The sequence below is a fragment of the Chiloscyllium punctatum genome, chromosome 7 (assembly GCF_047496795.1).
Source record: "Chiloscyllium punctatum isolate Juve2018m chromosome 7, sChiPun1.3, whole genome shotgun sequence".
NCBI lineage: Eukaryota > Metazoa > Chordata > Chondrichthyes > Orectolobiformes > Hemiscylliidae > Chiloscyllium > Chiloscyllium punctatum.
The window spans coordinates 109331199-109347637 of NC_092745.1; the positions used below are offsets into that span (position 1 = coordinate 109331199).

At 41.2% G+C, this 16439-nt stretch overlaps 1 protein-coding gene across 3 annotated transcripts in view; it reads left to right on the top strand.

Moving 5' to 3' along the window:
- The window catches only part of LOC140480037 (ferric-chelate reductase 1-like), a 60404-nt gene that overhangs the window by 20510 nt on the left and 23455 nt on the right, over positions 1 to 16439 (top strand). For 2 of the 3 annotated variants that reach the window (XM_072574583.1, XM_072574584.1), the window contains exons 4-9: positions 50 to 144; positions 2620 to 2764; positions 4007 to 4189; positions 7223 to 7321; positions 10841 to 10988; positions 16104 to 16217. In XM_072574583.1, coding sequence (XP_072430684.1) covers positions 50 to 144; positions 2620 to 2764; positions 4007 to 4189; positions 7223 to 7321; positions 10841 to 10988; positions 16104 to 16217 — 784 coding nt within the window. The remainder of the gene's footprint in view (positions 1 to 49; positions 145 to 2619; positions 2765 to 4006; positions 4190 to 7222; positions 7322 to 10840; positions 10989 to 16103; positions 16218 to 16439) is intronic. The other variant, XM_072574585.1, reaches the window with a different exon arrangement.

The following is a 16439-nucleotide window of genomic DNA, read 5'->3' on the forward strand; positions in this document are numbered from 1 at the left end:
TATGGAGTTAGCTTGTACTGGACATTGCCCTCTTGCTTCTCTCCCACAGGACTCTGCGGTCAGCCACACCAGCTCATCAGGAAAACACACAATTGTGGTGCTGTGGAACCCACCTGCAACAAAACCAGATCATATCCAGTTCCTGTAAGCATTGGAGTGCTTTCAACAAATGACATTCACTAGATTAATTTTTTTTTAATGATAACTTAAGATAACTTTCTATTTTGAATATTCAATGCCAGTTTAAGGTTCAAAGTGCAAGTTAGTATGAGTGTGAGTACAACAAAAATTAATGTACATGAGGGACTATTGTGTTTCCCAGATTGTCACATTTTACTATGCAATGAATTATTTATATCCAATATTATTTTTAACCACTAATGACACTCGTATACATTCTTTCTGTTGTAAGTGTGTTCAGAAATAGATATGAGTAGGTCTTGGTACCAAGAACTGTTTATTGAACCAATATGGAAGGAGCAGGGAACTATCCCTCCACGACCATTCCCATCCAATGCCATGTGACCTGATGTCACCACTGATGATGTCATCAACTTTCCTATTGGTAGCTGGTGCCTTCCCTTCTTAAGAATCAGAACAGAACTTTGTTGGAAAGTGGTAAAAATGAGCTAAAAATGTTAAAAGCAGAACAGATTCTGAAATTTAATATTTTGGGAACCATTAATTGTATTTTCAGTCTATAAGCCAACAAAGTTCAATAACTTTTAATGATGCTCTCTTCTATTGCAAATACAGGGCTAATGAGTTAGTATATTGCAACAAAGAACAAAAAAAAGTTAGTTGGTTAACCATATTTACTGCATACCTTGAATGCAATATTTTATGTTACAGTGGATTTTCATCTGCTGACAGCTTGGATGGTGATCAGACTTGGTGGATATTTGCTCATGAGATGCAGGCCTTGTTGCCTGGGCCAGCATTTATTGTCTATTCCTAGTTGCACTTGAGAAAAGATGGTGGTCAGCTGCCTTCTTGAACTTCTGCAATCCCTGTTCTGTAGGTAGACCCACAATACCGTTAGGGAAGGAATTCTATGATTTTGATCCTGAATAAAACAGTGATATATTTCCATGTCAGGACGGTGAATGGCTTGGAGGGAAACTTACAGATGGTGGTGTTCCATATTCTGACGAGATAGAAAGTGCCTGATTGATTGATTGTTCTTTAATTGACTTTAATAGCTAAAAATCAGTAAAAGTTCACTGCCAGTATACATTACAACACTCTCCACTAATTTTTGTAATTACGCCCCAGTGGAATAAACTACTAAATCAAATTATTTCAAGATAATTCGTTACATTTCAATGAGGAGAGATGAAAACAAATCTTCAGAAATAATTTGGTCCGTTTTCAATCAAGGGCACACAACTTGTAGCAGCAGATTAATGTCCAGTCAGTGAAGACAAAAGCCTGGCAGTTAACACAGATGAACCTTTATTGCATTGGAAGTCCAATATTTCTAATGTTTGAGGCAGATTTCTTTCTTTTGACATTTACAGCAAAATTAAATACAATTGACAGTTTCGGGCTTTCCTTGTTTCTACATGAATCCTGAAGTATTAGAAGATTTTAGCTGCAGGGAGGGAGAAGTTGTATCAGTTGAGATTTGGAAGTGGCCACTCAGCCTGTGTGAATAAAGACTATGACATTTGAGAGCAGAAGTAGGCCATTTGGCCCATCATGTCTGCTCTGACATGCAATGTGATCATGGGGTGATCTGATCATCTTTAACCCCACTTTCCCACTTTTCCTCATAACTCTAGATTCCCTGACTGATCAAACATCTGTGGGTCTCAGCCTTGAATATACTTAATGACCTAACCTCAACCATCCTCCACTGTAAAGAATTCTGTAGATTCACTGCTGTAAAAGAGATTTTAAAAATCCTTATCTTTGTCTTAAATGTGAAACCTCTTATTCTGAGATTATTTCTTCTGGTCCTCGACATAACCACAAAGAGAAGCAATCTCTGCACATCCACCCTGTCGAACCCCCGAAGATTATGTTTCAATAAGATTTCCTCTCATTCTCTTAAACTCCAATGAATACAAGCCAAGCCTATTCAGTCTCTCCTCATAAGAAAATTCCTCCATGCTTAAGATCAACCTAGTGAACATTCTCTGGACTCCCTCCAGTGGCAAGATCTGGGTTAGAGTGGTGCTGGAAAAACACAGCAGGTCAGGCAGCATCCAAGGAGCAGGAAAATCGACGTTTCAGCAAAAGCTCTTCATCAGGAGGATGAAGGGCTTTTGCCCAAAACGTCGATTTTCCTGCTCCTCAGATGCTGCCTGACCTGCTATGCTTTTCCAGCACCGCTCTAATGTAGACTCTGGTTTCCAACATCTGCAGTCCTTGTTTTTACCTCCCTCCAGTGCCAGAACATCATTAGGTAAAGGGACTAGAACTGGTCACAGAATTTTAGCTGTGGTGTGGTCAGTGCATTATATGCTTTTAGTAAGACTTCAAGAAAGATTAGCATGGGAGATTGATGCCCCCCCCCAACCCCCGTCCCTGCCAAATAATAAGTATTCCTCTTGATTTCTGACTGAACAATGATTAAAACAAAACTAAACTTAACCTAATCTTTCTTCATGTTAGGGTGACTGTGGTTCAGAAATTCAACACTTACTGGGTGAAATTACGTGGTCCAGTGATTTCTCAACTAAATGCCCCCCCTTTCTCAGTACAGGCCACAACAGAGGCTCATCCAGATCTACCAGTTACCTCCAAATTGACGAAATCAGTAAGTGCCTTTCAAACAGATGCAAGATAATATATTTGATTTAAAGACAGCGTGGGGAGATGAAACAGGATGTTTTTAAATAATTTTAATGTATGTTTTATATAGAGATGTGGCAGATTTTATGAATTTGTGATGGAATTAAGTCTTGTTTTATGAAAATTGCTCCTGTGCCTTTCTGCATTATAATAATATTTGACATTGAGTTCTAGACTTTGGATGGGTTATTGTGCAGACCTTTCTTGGTATTTCTTAACAGCAGCCTAGAGTTGTCAATGCAGCACAAATTCAGAAAAAAATCAGCCTGACAGAACTGAGATCACCATTGCACAGAAGATTAATACATATACTGATTGAAACCTAGTTTTAGATGCCTAATTTCAAATAAAGAATACTTGTTTTATAGGAAAGCTCAAGATGGAATTGCCATCAAATATAATCTCAGGTCAACAGTTTTAGACCACAATTTCTGCCTGAGACACTTGAACAGGTAAAGGTGGGGAGGGTGGTTAGAGGTGAACTTTGCTTACCTTGTGGAAAACCCTGAAGGTTATTTGGAGCATTATTTTATGCGCTCCTAATATTATCTCTCTGTGGCTAATACAATATCAATATTAAATGACTCCATGAAAGTAAAATCAAGCGTCACGTATTTCCATTATGGCATCTGATTTTGTTCAATTCCTGAGAAGCGTGCCAGGTCAAAGTTGCCCACAGTTTCATTTTGTGCCCCTCTTTTCATTTAAAAGTAGTTTGTTTTTTATTGGATGCTGTGATGGTAGGTGACAGTGCGTGACTTGTAAACATTCAGATCAATGTGGAAACTGGGTTTCACTGGTTTTGAGACTTCTTATTTGAAGTATGGTACTTGAGTACCATAATACCATTCCAACATAAATTCTTGCATGACGTCAGGTAGTACCAAATCAGAACCAAATAAATTATGAGAAAGGGTGAGACGCTTACTAAAACAATTTCAAATAAAACCTTTGAGAGAGCATTTCCCTGGCATTCTCCCAGTGTCCTCCTGAATTTTATTGGATATCTGAACGAACAGATGTTTTAAACCATTTACATTTCAAGTTCCAGGCCACCTTTATGATATTATCACTTCACTAAACCTGGTGTATGTATGGAATTGCTTTAAAATTCTTTCCACAATGCTAAGCTTCAGCCTCTTAAACCAATGAGGAAATGTCACACTTCAATTCACCAATGTTCCAATTTTTCATCTTCTATTTCTAGTTCAACGTGACAGAATGTGGCAGTAAAAAATTCTGTCTGCGGAATCCCCCTAGATGTGACCCTGAGATGGATCGATTGTGCTTTTTCCTCTCATTTGCAATGCAAAACACTTCAGTGCTGTTTGAGTTGAGTGGACCTTCAAATGGATACATTTCTTTTGCTCTGTCAGATGACAACTGGATGGTCAGTATCGGAGCAGATTAAAATTCTCCTTGTATTAGAATGAAGTCAGTTGACAATACTTAAAGTGGTTATGTTATTTCAGAACAACAGTTCAACCATTTGATATCTTTTTCCTAATCTTCCCCCTAGTTGGAAACCTTCTGCCAAGTCGAGAGTTGTCAGCACTAGTGCTAACTGATATCTGTAGCTCTTGAGATTTCAGTGTCTTGAGAATGTGGGTGAGAATGTTAATCAAAGACAATGTCTGTTTAGTTTAGTAAATGTGTAGGAGGTTCAGGGACAGTTTGAAAACCAGGTTTAAGGCTGTCATGTAATGCTGCCTTTTCAAGGGATCTCACAGCAACTTTCGCTGCAGTCAGTTTGAATCCCAGTTTCAGGACTATACTGCAAATCTGGTATTGCTGTGAAATTTAATCATCAGGCCTTGGCATATATCCAAAGGGAAATTCTAAGAACCATCTGCCTTCAAGTGATGGGTTATAAGAAATCCAATTCTTATTGAAATAAATAATTTATTAGCAGATGGATAAGGACATGAATGAGGCCAAAGATTTATTAACTTGTGGGATATTTTACTTATTGTCACATATTCAATTAGAAAAATATCTCATAATAGAAATCAAGGTGGTGATTTTGAGATCTCCTGGCAATTGGAATTTTTTAAAAAGTCATTCATTCACGGGATGAAGGCATCACTGGCTCAGCCAGTATTTATTGCCCATCTCTAATTGCCCAGAGGGTGGTTAAGTGTCAACCACATTGCAGTGGGTCTTGAGTCAGGTGTAGGCCAGACTAGGAAGGGATGGCAGTTTCCTTCCCAAAGGGACATGAATGAACCAGATTGGGTCTTTTCCCTAATCAACAATGATTTCACAGTCATCATCAGACTCTTAATTACAGAATTTTTATTGAATGTAAATTCCAGCATCTGCCTTGGCAGGGTTTGGATCTGGGGTCCCCAGAACATTACCTGGGGTCTCTAGATTGATAGTCCAGCAATAATGCCACTCGGCCATCACCTCCCCTCCAATGTGCAAATGGTGAAATCATTTTTGCCTGATTCTTATTGACAGCAAGGTTGTTTCTATCTTCCCTTCGACCTTCTGCTAGGTATCCAAAGTGTTCACATAAGCCTCAGAGTAGAACCATTTAGCATGTAAAGCAAAGTCCTAGGGCTTATGTGGGATTGATTTTCAATTTTAGGATCATAATGGGTAAAGTGCGCACTGAACACACACTGTCTCATCTGGGCTGGTCTGCTGCTATGGGGAGTCCACAGGGAAATTATATTTCATTTTGTGTCATTGGAAAGAACTGTCAGGCTCCTCTGGCTTCCAAATAAAGAAACACAAGCAGTTGCCACACTGTTCCCAAGAACTGGGCAAAGTACCAGTGATAAGATTTTCTGGATTCCTGAAAAACATTTGGAGTATTTCAGCGCTTCTGGTATCCCTCCAAAATTTACCTTTTGACTTGTCTTTGACTTGATCTCTGGCAGATGGAAGATGAATTGCATACGGCTGTCCTACATGAGGACTGGTCATAGGTTGCATGGCCAGGGCATGTTTGTAATGATGCAATAGGTCATTCCCACCAAAATTAGGCTAAAAGCTTGGAATTCTGTGATGATCATCCCACTTTCTGACTCCTAAGATCTGTCCAACATCCACAAGGCACTGTCCACTTGACTGGATGGGTGTAGATCTGACATTCAAGAGGTTTTATACCATCCGCAATAAACCAACATAACTGTTTGACAACTTGCCCATCATCTTCAACACTCACTCACTCCACCACTGATGCATTGTGGCAGCAGTGTGTACCATCTGCAAGATACATTGCAGCATTTTTCAAAGCCCTAATTGTGCCAGCTATGAATGGTAAGGGCAGAGATGCCAAGAAGCACCAACATTTTCAACATCCCTCGGGGCCACACACCATGTAATTTTCAATTATACAACCATTACTTCCAGCACAACATCACTATTGCCAAACATAACTTCCCTTACCTCCACTGTCAGTATTCCACAGGGACTGATTCCTCCATGACACTCTGGTGCAATTCTCCATCACTTCTAATACTTCCTCAACTCCTCATGGCATCTTCCCCAAAAAAATCACGAAAAAGTAACACTTGCCCTTTCACCTCCTCCACCCTCACCCTCAAGGATTCAAAGATGCCTTTCAGTGTCTTATTTGTATTTCTTTCAATCCATTTCACTGTTTTCACTGCTCACATTGCGACCTCCTTTATATTGGTAAAACAAAAGTGCAGATATGTGATCGTTTTGTGAAACACCTCCACTCTGTCTGTAGGAATGATCCCAACCTTCCAGTTGCTTGCTATTTGAAGAAACCAACCTGTTCCCGTGCTAAGAGTTCCATCCTGGGTCTGCTACAGTGTTTCAATGAAGCTCATTGAATGCTGGAAAAATAACTTCTCATTTTACATTTAGGTACATCTTGAGAACACAACATTGAGTTCAACAAATTCAGAGCATGACCTTGAACCTCCATTTTGATCAAAAGTTCCTGACCCTGGCCATGTCTTGTTTGTGTCATGTCAGTTTTACCTTTAGGAAATTGGACCTACTTTCGCCTTTGCACGGATTTGCAACAATTTACATCTCTCCTTTACTACCATTACTACTCCCTTTGTCTTTTTCACTAGACGCCTTCACTAGCTTTTCCACTCATTCCTCCTTCCCTTTTGTCAACAGCATGAAACAATATTTACTATCCCCTTCCATTCCTAAAGAAAGATCATGTTGGACTCAAAATGTTAATTCGGTTGTTCTCTATTGATGCAGCCAGTCCTACTGAGTTCCTCTTTTTTTTTGAGGAAATCTCCTCAAGATTTTGTTTTTATCTGTAATATATTTGTTGGCAGTAGAACCTTATATCAAACTGTTAATGATAAAAGTAAACAATGTTATCAAATCAGTATGCATAAATCAGATGGAATATTGATATAGTGGGACTTGGTTATTTGTAGGTGTGATTTATATTTACTTAGTAATCTTCTGTTACCAGGGTAATGATGACATGTATTTGTGTATTGTAAATGATCAAAGCATACAGATAAATCCAGCTCATTCCACTGGCCGTTCACATCCAATATTGAACACACAGGTAGGTGCAAAAATTCTATGTTTTCTCAATACATTTATCATTAATCTGTTTAGCTGTTTGAATACAACTGTTGTGGAAGGTTTCTGTGCATGTTTTGGAGATGAACAGAAACTTCTTTCAATTGGATTCAGTACCAAGATATTTTAGATCAGAAAGTGTAGGTAAGGATTCTCACAATAACTCTATCTCCATTGCTTCTGTTCCAAAAAGATGATCTTCCAAATAGATGATTCTGATATATATTCATTTTATTTCAACTGAGGATGCTCCCCCACCCAACCCTCTATACTTTACAGGACCCTCAAAAAGTCTGGTCCATTTCACTTTCTCTCCCTCTGCTTCCAGAATAATAATGTGGTTCTGTTTTCCCCAACCGTGCATTATGCTAGCACCTGTCTTCAGCAGATCTTCCTCTGCCAGTTCTGTCACCTGCAACATGATGCCTCTTCCCTCTCCTTTCAGCATTTCTATGAGAACATTCCCTTCACGGTACTTTCGTTCACTCTTCAGTTTGCTCCAACATTCCACTGCCCTTCCTGTGGCACCTTTCCATGCAAGCACAAGAGCTACAACACCTGCCCATGTATTTCTTCCCTTTGTATCATCCAAGGCTCCAACACTCCTTGCAGGTGAAAACGCAATTTACTTATTCTTCTTTCCATTTCGTAAACTCTGTTTGCTGTTCGAGATATGATATCCTCTGGGGAAATCGAGCACTGGTAATTGTAGAACATTTCCCCTCAGTTCATGAGTGTGACATTTGTTTCCAGTCTCCTATCTTTTTAATTCACCACCTTTCCTCTACTCTGGCATTTCTGTCTTCAGATTCATGGTTGATTGCGCTTAATGGGCCGAATACATACAGCATCACAGTTTCCGTGACTACCTGGTCAGGTCCACGCCCCCCTACAACCCACCCTCCAATCCTGGCACTTTCCCCTGCCACCGCAGGAATTGTAAAACCAGCGCCCACACCTCCTCCCTCACCTCTATCCAAGGCCCTAAAGGAGTCTTCCACATCCATCAACGTTTTACTTGCACATCCACTAATATCATTTATTGTATCCGTTGCTCCCGATGTGGTCTCCTCTACATTGGGGAGACTGGGCGCCTCCTAGCAGAGCGCTTTAGGGAACACTTCTGGGACACCCACACCAATCAACCACACCGCCCCGCGGCCCAACATTTCAACTCCCCCTCCCATTCTGCCGAGGACATGGAGGTCCTTGGCGTCCTTCACCGCCGCTCCCTCACCACCAGACGCCTGGAGGAAGAACGCCTCATCTTCCGCCTCGGAACACTTCAATCCCAGGGCATCAATGTGGACTTCAACAGTTTCCTCATTTCCCCTTCCCCCACCTCACCCTAGTTTCAAACTTGCAGCGCAGCACTGTCCCCATGACTTGTCCGGACTTGTCCTACCTGCCTATCTCCTTTCCCACCTATCCACTCCACCCTCTCCTCCCTGATCTATCACCTTGATCCCCTCCCCCACTCACCCATTGTACTCTATGCTACTTTCTCCCCACCCCCACCTTCGTCTAGTTTATCTCTCCACGCTTCAGGCTCACTGCCTTTATTCCTGATGAAGGGCTTTTGCCCGAAACATCGATTTCGAAGCTACTTGGATGCTGCCTGAACTGCTGTGCTCTTCCAGCACCACTAATCCAGAATCACAGTGTTAATGCAGACACCTAAAATACTGAGGTAGCTGCAAGAGGAGTTGCCAGCAATTTCTTCAGTTCCTGTCTGGAACAATACAGGACAAATGACTTTTCAGGCAACCAGCGAACAGGAGATATGGCAACAAGGAAGATTACATGAAGATCCTATAAAATACATTGGCCACCCTGAGCTCAATACTAGGAGGAGATGGGTTGCTGCTTTTAACTGTGATGTTTAGTAGACATAGGATAATAGCAGCCTAAAAATGGCTTTGGTCACTGGTATCCTGGAAGGATCCTTTACTTGGGTGACCTGTTCTCTGTATGTCAGCCTGGTGGAAAAAAGAACTTTCTCCCACCAATCTGTTAGGTGGTACCAAGAAAATTGGGAGGAAATGAAAATGTATCAAGTTTACGGAATTTGAGGTGAAAAGGGGGGTGGATATGAATGTAGATTGTATTATATTTTCTGTTTTGATGCTGAAATCAGCCAGGCTAACCAGGTCCATTCTAGTGCTTATTCCTATAGACGTATTCTGTTTTTTTTACCAATCAAAACTGAGGACCGTTCATTTAATTATTAATATCCGACTGGTAAACAGAAATAAGACATTGTAAAAACAATGACTGCAGATGCTGAAAACCAAATACTGGATTAGTGGTGCTGGAAGAGCACAGCAGTTCAGGCAGCATCCAACGAGCAGCGAAATCAACGTTTCGGGCAAAAGCCCTCATCAGGAATAAAGGCAGTGAGCCTGAAGCATGGAGAGATAAGCTAGAGGAGGGTGGGGGTGGGGAGAGAGTAGCATAGAGTACAATGGGTGAGTGGGGGAGGAGATGAAGGTGATAGGTCAAGGAGGAGAGGGTGGAGTGGATAGGTGGAAAAGAAGATAGACACCTCGGAACACTTCAACCCCAGGGCATCAATGTGGACTTCAACAGCTTCCTCATTTCCCCTTCCCCCACTTCATCCTAGTTTCAAACTTCCAGCTCAGTTGCAGTCTCCTTGACTTGTCCGACCTGCCTATCAACGCTGCTCGTTGGATGCTGCCTGAACTGCTGTGCTCTTCCAGCACCACTAATCCAGAAATAAGACATTACTTAGTGAGTTCACCAAAATAATGAAGGCATGGATTACATTTACATCAACTAGTTATTTAACTTGAGCACTAAAGGATTATGTTATATTTATAAGAGTCCAGAAAGGTTTGAATTGGGAAACTGTTATTTCCAATGCTTGTAGATTCAGGATCAATTGGCATCTTTAAAAGGAGCATAACTGATTGTGAAGGAGAGACAAAAGGTTATGAAAGTATTTAATAGAAAGATGTGAGGCAAGATGTAATTCATCTTTGGGCAGCAGTCTGTTTTACATTCAGTCTGGTTTCCAGTTCCATTGAAGTCAGTATCCCTCAGACTGGCATTTGAGAGTAGATGAAAGATGGAAAGATATGATAAAATGACTAAACCGGCATTCTCCATTGAGTGAACCTTATGGGAAGGAAAGGAGCAAGCAGAGCCTTTTCTCTCTAAATTTTCATGTGATTGTATGGGTATCTTTCTTATTGTAGGCAAAAGTGAGGACTGCAAATGCTGGAGATTAGAGTTGAGAATGTGGTGCTGGAGAAGCACAGCAGATCAGGCAGCAACCAAGGAGCAGGAAATCAACGTTTTGGGCAAAAGCCCTTCATCAGGAATGGTGATGGGCTTTTACCTGAAACGTCGATTTTCCTGCCCCTCCGATGCTGTGCTTTTCGAGCACCACACTCTACTCCTTTCCTATTGTGCTTAGTAATGGCGACAGATTTGAAATTGTGAAAGTAATTTGCTCTTTAACATTAATAAATCATTGCAGGTTCCAATTCATGATATGTCCTGGAGTTTAGAAGATGGGGTGACACAGTGTTCATTCAGAAGAAACATTCGGCTCCCTGAATACAGTGAACGCTTTGACCTAGACAGACAATATTATGTTTTCCTAGCAGAAGGGAGAGCTGACAATGGTGAGTTTGGTATTATTTATCAGGGTAAATTAAACACCTCGGTCCTGTATACAGTGGTGAGAAATGATTATGACATTAGTCGGGTATTATGTGGAGCTGGGACTAAATGGCTTTCGAAGTGTTTCAAAGCAAAAATGCACAATCGCTGATAAATAACCATGCTACATGCATAGACAGGACTGGTGAAGTCAGCTGGCCATGACAGACCTCAGGATTCATCCGAACTCTTGCTGCTGTTCTCACTGTGTTCCTAAAATCACTGTGATCATAAAACCACAAGATATTGGAGCAGCATTAGGCCATTTGGCCCGTTGGGTCTGTTCTGCCATTCGATCATGGCTGATATGTTTCTCAATCCCATTTTCTTGCCTTCTCCCTGTAACCCTTGAACTCCTTCCCACGTCAAAAATCTATCTGGCTCTGTCCTAAATGCCCTCAATGACTTGGCCTCCACAGCCCTCTATGGTAATGAGTTCCACAGATTTGCCATCCTCTGGCTGAACAAATACCTCCTCATCTTAGTTCCAAAGGGTTGTTCCTTCACCCTGAGGCTGTGCCCTCAGGTCCTCCTCTCTCCTACCAGTGGAAATATCTTCTCCATAACCACTCTATCCAGGTCCCTTAGTATTCTGTAAGTTTCAATCAGATAACCCCTGTTATCCTTCTAAATTCCATCAAGTACAGACCCAGAGTCCTCATCCATGCCTCATATGACAAGCTCTTCATCCTGGGATCATTCTTAACCCTCCTCATAACACCATTCAATGGCAAAACATCCTTCCTTAGATATGGGGCCCAAAGCTGCTCATAATATTCCAAATGGGGTCTGACCAGAGCATTATACAGCATGAGCAGTACATTTCTGTTTTTGTATTCTAACCCTCTTGAAATTAATGCAAACATTGCATTTGCCTTCCTAACTGCCAACTGTACCTACATGTTGACCTTAAGAGAATCCTGGACAAGGACTCCCAAGTTCCTTTCAGAAGCTTGAAACTTTTTTTCCATTTAGAAAATAGTATATGCCTCTATTCTTCCGAATAAAATGCATAACCTTACACTTTCTCACATTGTATTCTATCTGCCACTTCTTTGCCCTCTCTCCTAGACTGTCCACGTCCTTCTGCAGCCGCCTCCCCATCTTCAACACACTACCTGTCCCTCCCCCTATCTTTGTGTCATTTGCAAACTTAGTAACAATACGCTCAGCTCCTTTGTCCAGGTCATTAATGTATAATGTGAATAGCTTTGGTCTCAACATGGACCCTGTAGAACTTTTCTAGTAACCAGCTGCCATACTAAAAAGACCCCTTTTTCCTTACTGTTGGAGTTCTGCTGGCCAGCCAATCCTGCATCCATGCCAGTACCTTGCATCTAACACAATGGCCTCTGGCCTTAATTGTAGCCTTCTGTGCGGCACCTTATAAAGCCTTTCTGGAAATCCAAATAGATCACGTTCACTGCCTCTGGTTTATCTAAATTGCTTGTTGACTCCTCAACGAATTATAATAGATTTTTCAGGTATGACCTTCCCTTGATGAAGCTGTGCTGACCCAGCCCCATTTCCAGGAGCTCTGTAAACTCATCCTTAATAATGACTCCAAAATCTTCCAAGCAACCAAGATCAGGCTAACAACCTATAGTCTCCCTCCTTAAAAATAGCATTACATTCAGCATTTTCTAATCCCCTGGGACTCTCCCTAACACCAGTGATTCCTCTCAAACTGCAGGGTGAATTCTATCATATTATGGTCACTGCCCCCAACGGGTTCCTTCACCTTAAGCTTCCTAATCAAGTCTGTCTCATTACACATCTCAAAATCCAGAATTGTCTGTTCCCTAATGGGCTCCACCACAAGCTGCTCAAAAAATGACATCTCATAGACATTCCACAAATTCCCTTTCTTGAGATCTGCTACCAACCTGATTTTCCCACTCCACCTACATATTGAAGTCCCCCACGATATTGTAATAGTGCCTTTCTTACATGCCTTTTCTATCTCCTGATTAATTTTCATCCCCACCTCCTACAGCTTGGAGGCCTGTACATAAATCCCATCAGAGTCTTTTCTCCTTTGCGGTTCTTCAACTCTACCTCTCACAAATTCTGTGGCTCCTATTCTACATCACTGAGTCATAGAGTCAGAAAATTATACAGCACAGAAACAGGCCCTTCAGTCCAACTCATCCACGCTGACCAGACATCCCAATTTGACCTAGTTCCCATTTGCCAGCATTTGGCCCATATCCTTCTAAACCCTTCCTACTCATGCACCCATCCAGATGCCTTTTAAATGTTGTAATTGCACCGGCCTCCACCACTTCCTCGGGCAGCTCGTTCCATACACGCACCACTCCCTGCATGAAAAAGTTACCTCTCAGGCCCTTTTTAAATCTTTCCTCTCTCACCTTACTAATAAGACAACCTGCTCCCACTGCCCATTTGCCTGTCCTTTCAATACAACATGTATCCTTGGAGATTTAGTTGCCAACCCTGATCTCCTTGGAGCCACGTCTCTGTGATGTTCACAACATCATACCTGCCAATTTCAGTTTGTGCCACAAGCTTATTTAATTTGTTTCATATATTGTGCTCATTTAAGTACAATGCCCTTAGTCCCACTCACTTCTCATAGTTGTTTCCTTATCTACTATTTCCTGACCCTTTCCAAACTGTCTGCCTGGTTACTTGTTATAGAATTCCCTCTGTTGAGTCCTACCTGCCTTAACTTTTTCCACAATTTTCCATGCAAAGTGCAGATTGCAGCACAATGACATACTCATGCTTAACAGATAAATATGCAACAAATAGGTAATGTGCTGCTCTGTCTCTGGTAGTTACATCACACAACAATGCTGTGCTCCTGATATGCACATTTGTTGCTCCATTTCATGGTGATGTTCACAATGTAGATCACCAAGGTAGATAGGAAATCAGGTCAGAATTCTGACTTGTGTGCACACTAAAGCCCAATCATATGAGTTCATTCCCAGATAGTATGAGTCTTGAATAGCTTAAAATTCATCACAGAGAGGTATTAAATGTAGAAAACTATAGAGAAAATGAAGCTAATTTGTTGATTATCTATTCTCAACTGATTTTCCAAATATGTAAAATCCCTAAAGCGAGTCGCACAATTACTTTCCCTTGGCACGGTGACACTTCACTCTCTTCAGAAGAACTCTTCCACTCATTCAATTTCAAAAGTACATAGAGGTCCTCTCAAAATCCCAGTTCATAAAGCACCCATTATCTCTCTTCCAACTGCCCCAATTCACAGAAGGCATTTGGTCTGCTTTTCTTTATTGGTTGGAGTATTGAGTACAGGGGTTGGGAGGTCATGTTGTGGCTATACAGAGCATTGGTTAGGCCACTTTTTGGAATATTGCATGAAATTCTGGTCTCCTTCCTATCGGAAAGATGTTGTGAAACTGGAAAGGGTTCAGAAAAGATTTACAAGGATGTTGCCGGGGTTGGGGGATTTGAGCTGTAGGGAGAGGCTGAACAGGCTGGGGCTGTTTCCCCAGGAGCATCGGAGGCTGAGAGTTGACCTTATAGTGGTTTATAAAATCATGAGGGGGATGGATAGGATAAATAGGCAAAGTCTTTTCCCTGGGATGGGGGAGTCCAGAACTAGAGGGCAAAGGTTTAGGGTGAGAGGGGAAAGATATAAAAGAGAACAAGGGGCAACTTTTTCGCACAGAGGATTGTGCATGCATGGAATGAGTTGACTGGGGAAGTAATGGAGGCTGGTACAATTACATCATTTAAAAGGCATTTGAATGGGTATGTGAATAGGAAGGGTTTGGAGGGATCCGGGCTGGGTGCTGGCAAATGGGACGAGATTAGGTTAGGATATCTGGACGAGTTGGACTGAAGGGTCTGTTTCCATGCTGAACATCACTCTATGACTCTAAGTTTTCATCATACCTCCTCCAACCAAAATCCTACCCCTTCCCCTGCAGTTACTAGAAATACTTTCAGCTGTTTTCCCTACTCATAACACAGAAAAAAATATAAAATATAAATTAAACTGAAATAGATTAATTGTGACCAACACTTTGTCACTGGCTATGGCAGTATTTATTGCTTACCCTTCCTTTCTCTTGAGAAGGTGTGAACTGTGGGTAAGGAAAGGATTTATTGTGGGGAAAAGAAAATGAGAGCTGGCTGTAATATCCTTCACATTTTAACATTCTGCCAGAATTTGCTGTGCCATCTGTCAGAAATGGTAAATAACTGCAAGTGAACGATTGCAGAATTGTTATCATCCATGATTTATACTCCAGTATTACGCAGAGCCTTCAGATGAGGAAATGGGAATGAAATTTTAATAGAAACACAGCATCTGTACTTGATTTGAAAAAGTAAGATAAAAGTACCATTTCACTGACATAGCCAGTGTGCTGCACTTGCTCGATTTAGGTTCTAACATATGTCCACAAGCTGAGCATTGCCTTGGAGCTAATGGGCCCAATACTCGTAATAAAACGGTAAAACTGTCATCATGTACTGTTCCTGGTGTGCAACATGACAGGGACACCTATCTGAAATATGGCCTGTTAGGTGTGATCAATTATAAACTATTGCCCAATTTTATTGCCTGTTCTGAATTTTTGTGAAGCTGTGTTGAATTTGCTTGTGAGAGATATTCTTGGCATTCTGAGGATTATGAAGAAATCCCCCTTCCTTTGTGACTTATCTATGCATGTTATTGCTTTCCATTTCTTGTCCTGAAAGTACTCGAGCAAATTATGGTTTCACAGGTTCAAGTGCCCATTGCTCATGGTCCAAACATCCTGTCCTCATCTGATGGTCACACCACTTTTTGTTAGGGTGTCACTCATGGGATGTGAATTGAGAGTCGAAATTTGATTGCCCACTCCTCTTTCCCTCTTACACTGCCGTAATCTATAACACTGAGACCAGTTATGGTTCCTCATAAGATTTAGTGGCTAAGATCAAATAACTCATTGCAAGATTGATACAGGAAGCATCCGAGTTTGAATGGCTTAGATCTACACACAGTAGTTACTGACTCATCAATGAGAAAACAGTTCTATAATTATTTTGGTGCTGTTGATCCAACTATTAGTAATTTTGTTTTATTAAAGGAAGAATTCATAAACATCACCAACACCCACTGATCACACATGGGAAGGTTGACTTTGATGGATCACCTCGTGAACTTACAGGCTCTAGGTCTCCCTTGTACATTAAAGGTCATGGTAAGGGACTTGTACCAAAATGATCAATGTAAGCTGTATTTTCGTCTCTCATTTGTAGTGAAAATTGGGTTGTCAAACACTGAATGTTGCCTTTTATTACATGCAATACAATTTTCCTTGGCTTCTATGGCCCTATACCATTTTTGTGTGGCCTTTTTACATGCATATGCCTCTTCGGAGATTGGATTATAGATTATCAGAACCAAAAGAAAATTTATTTCT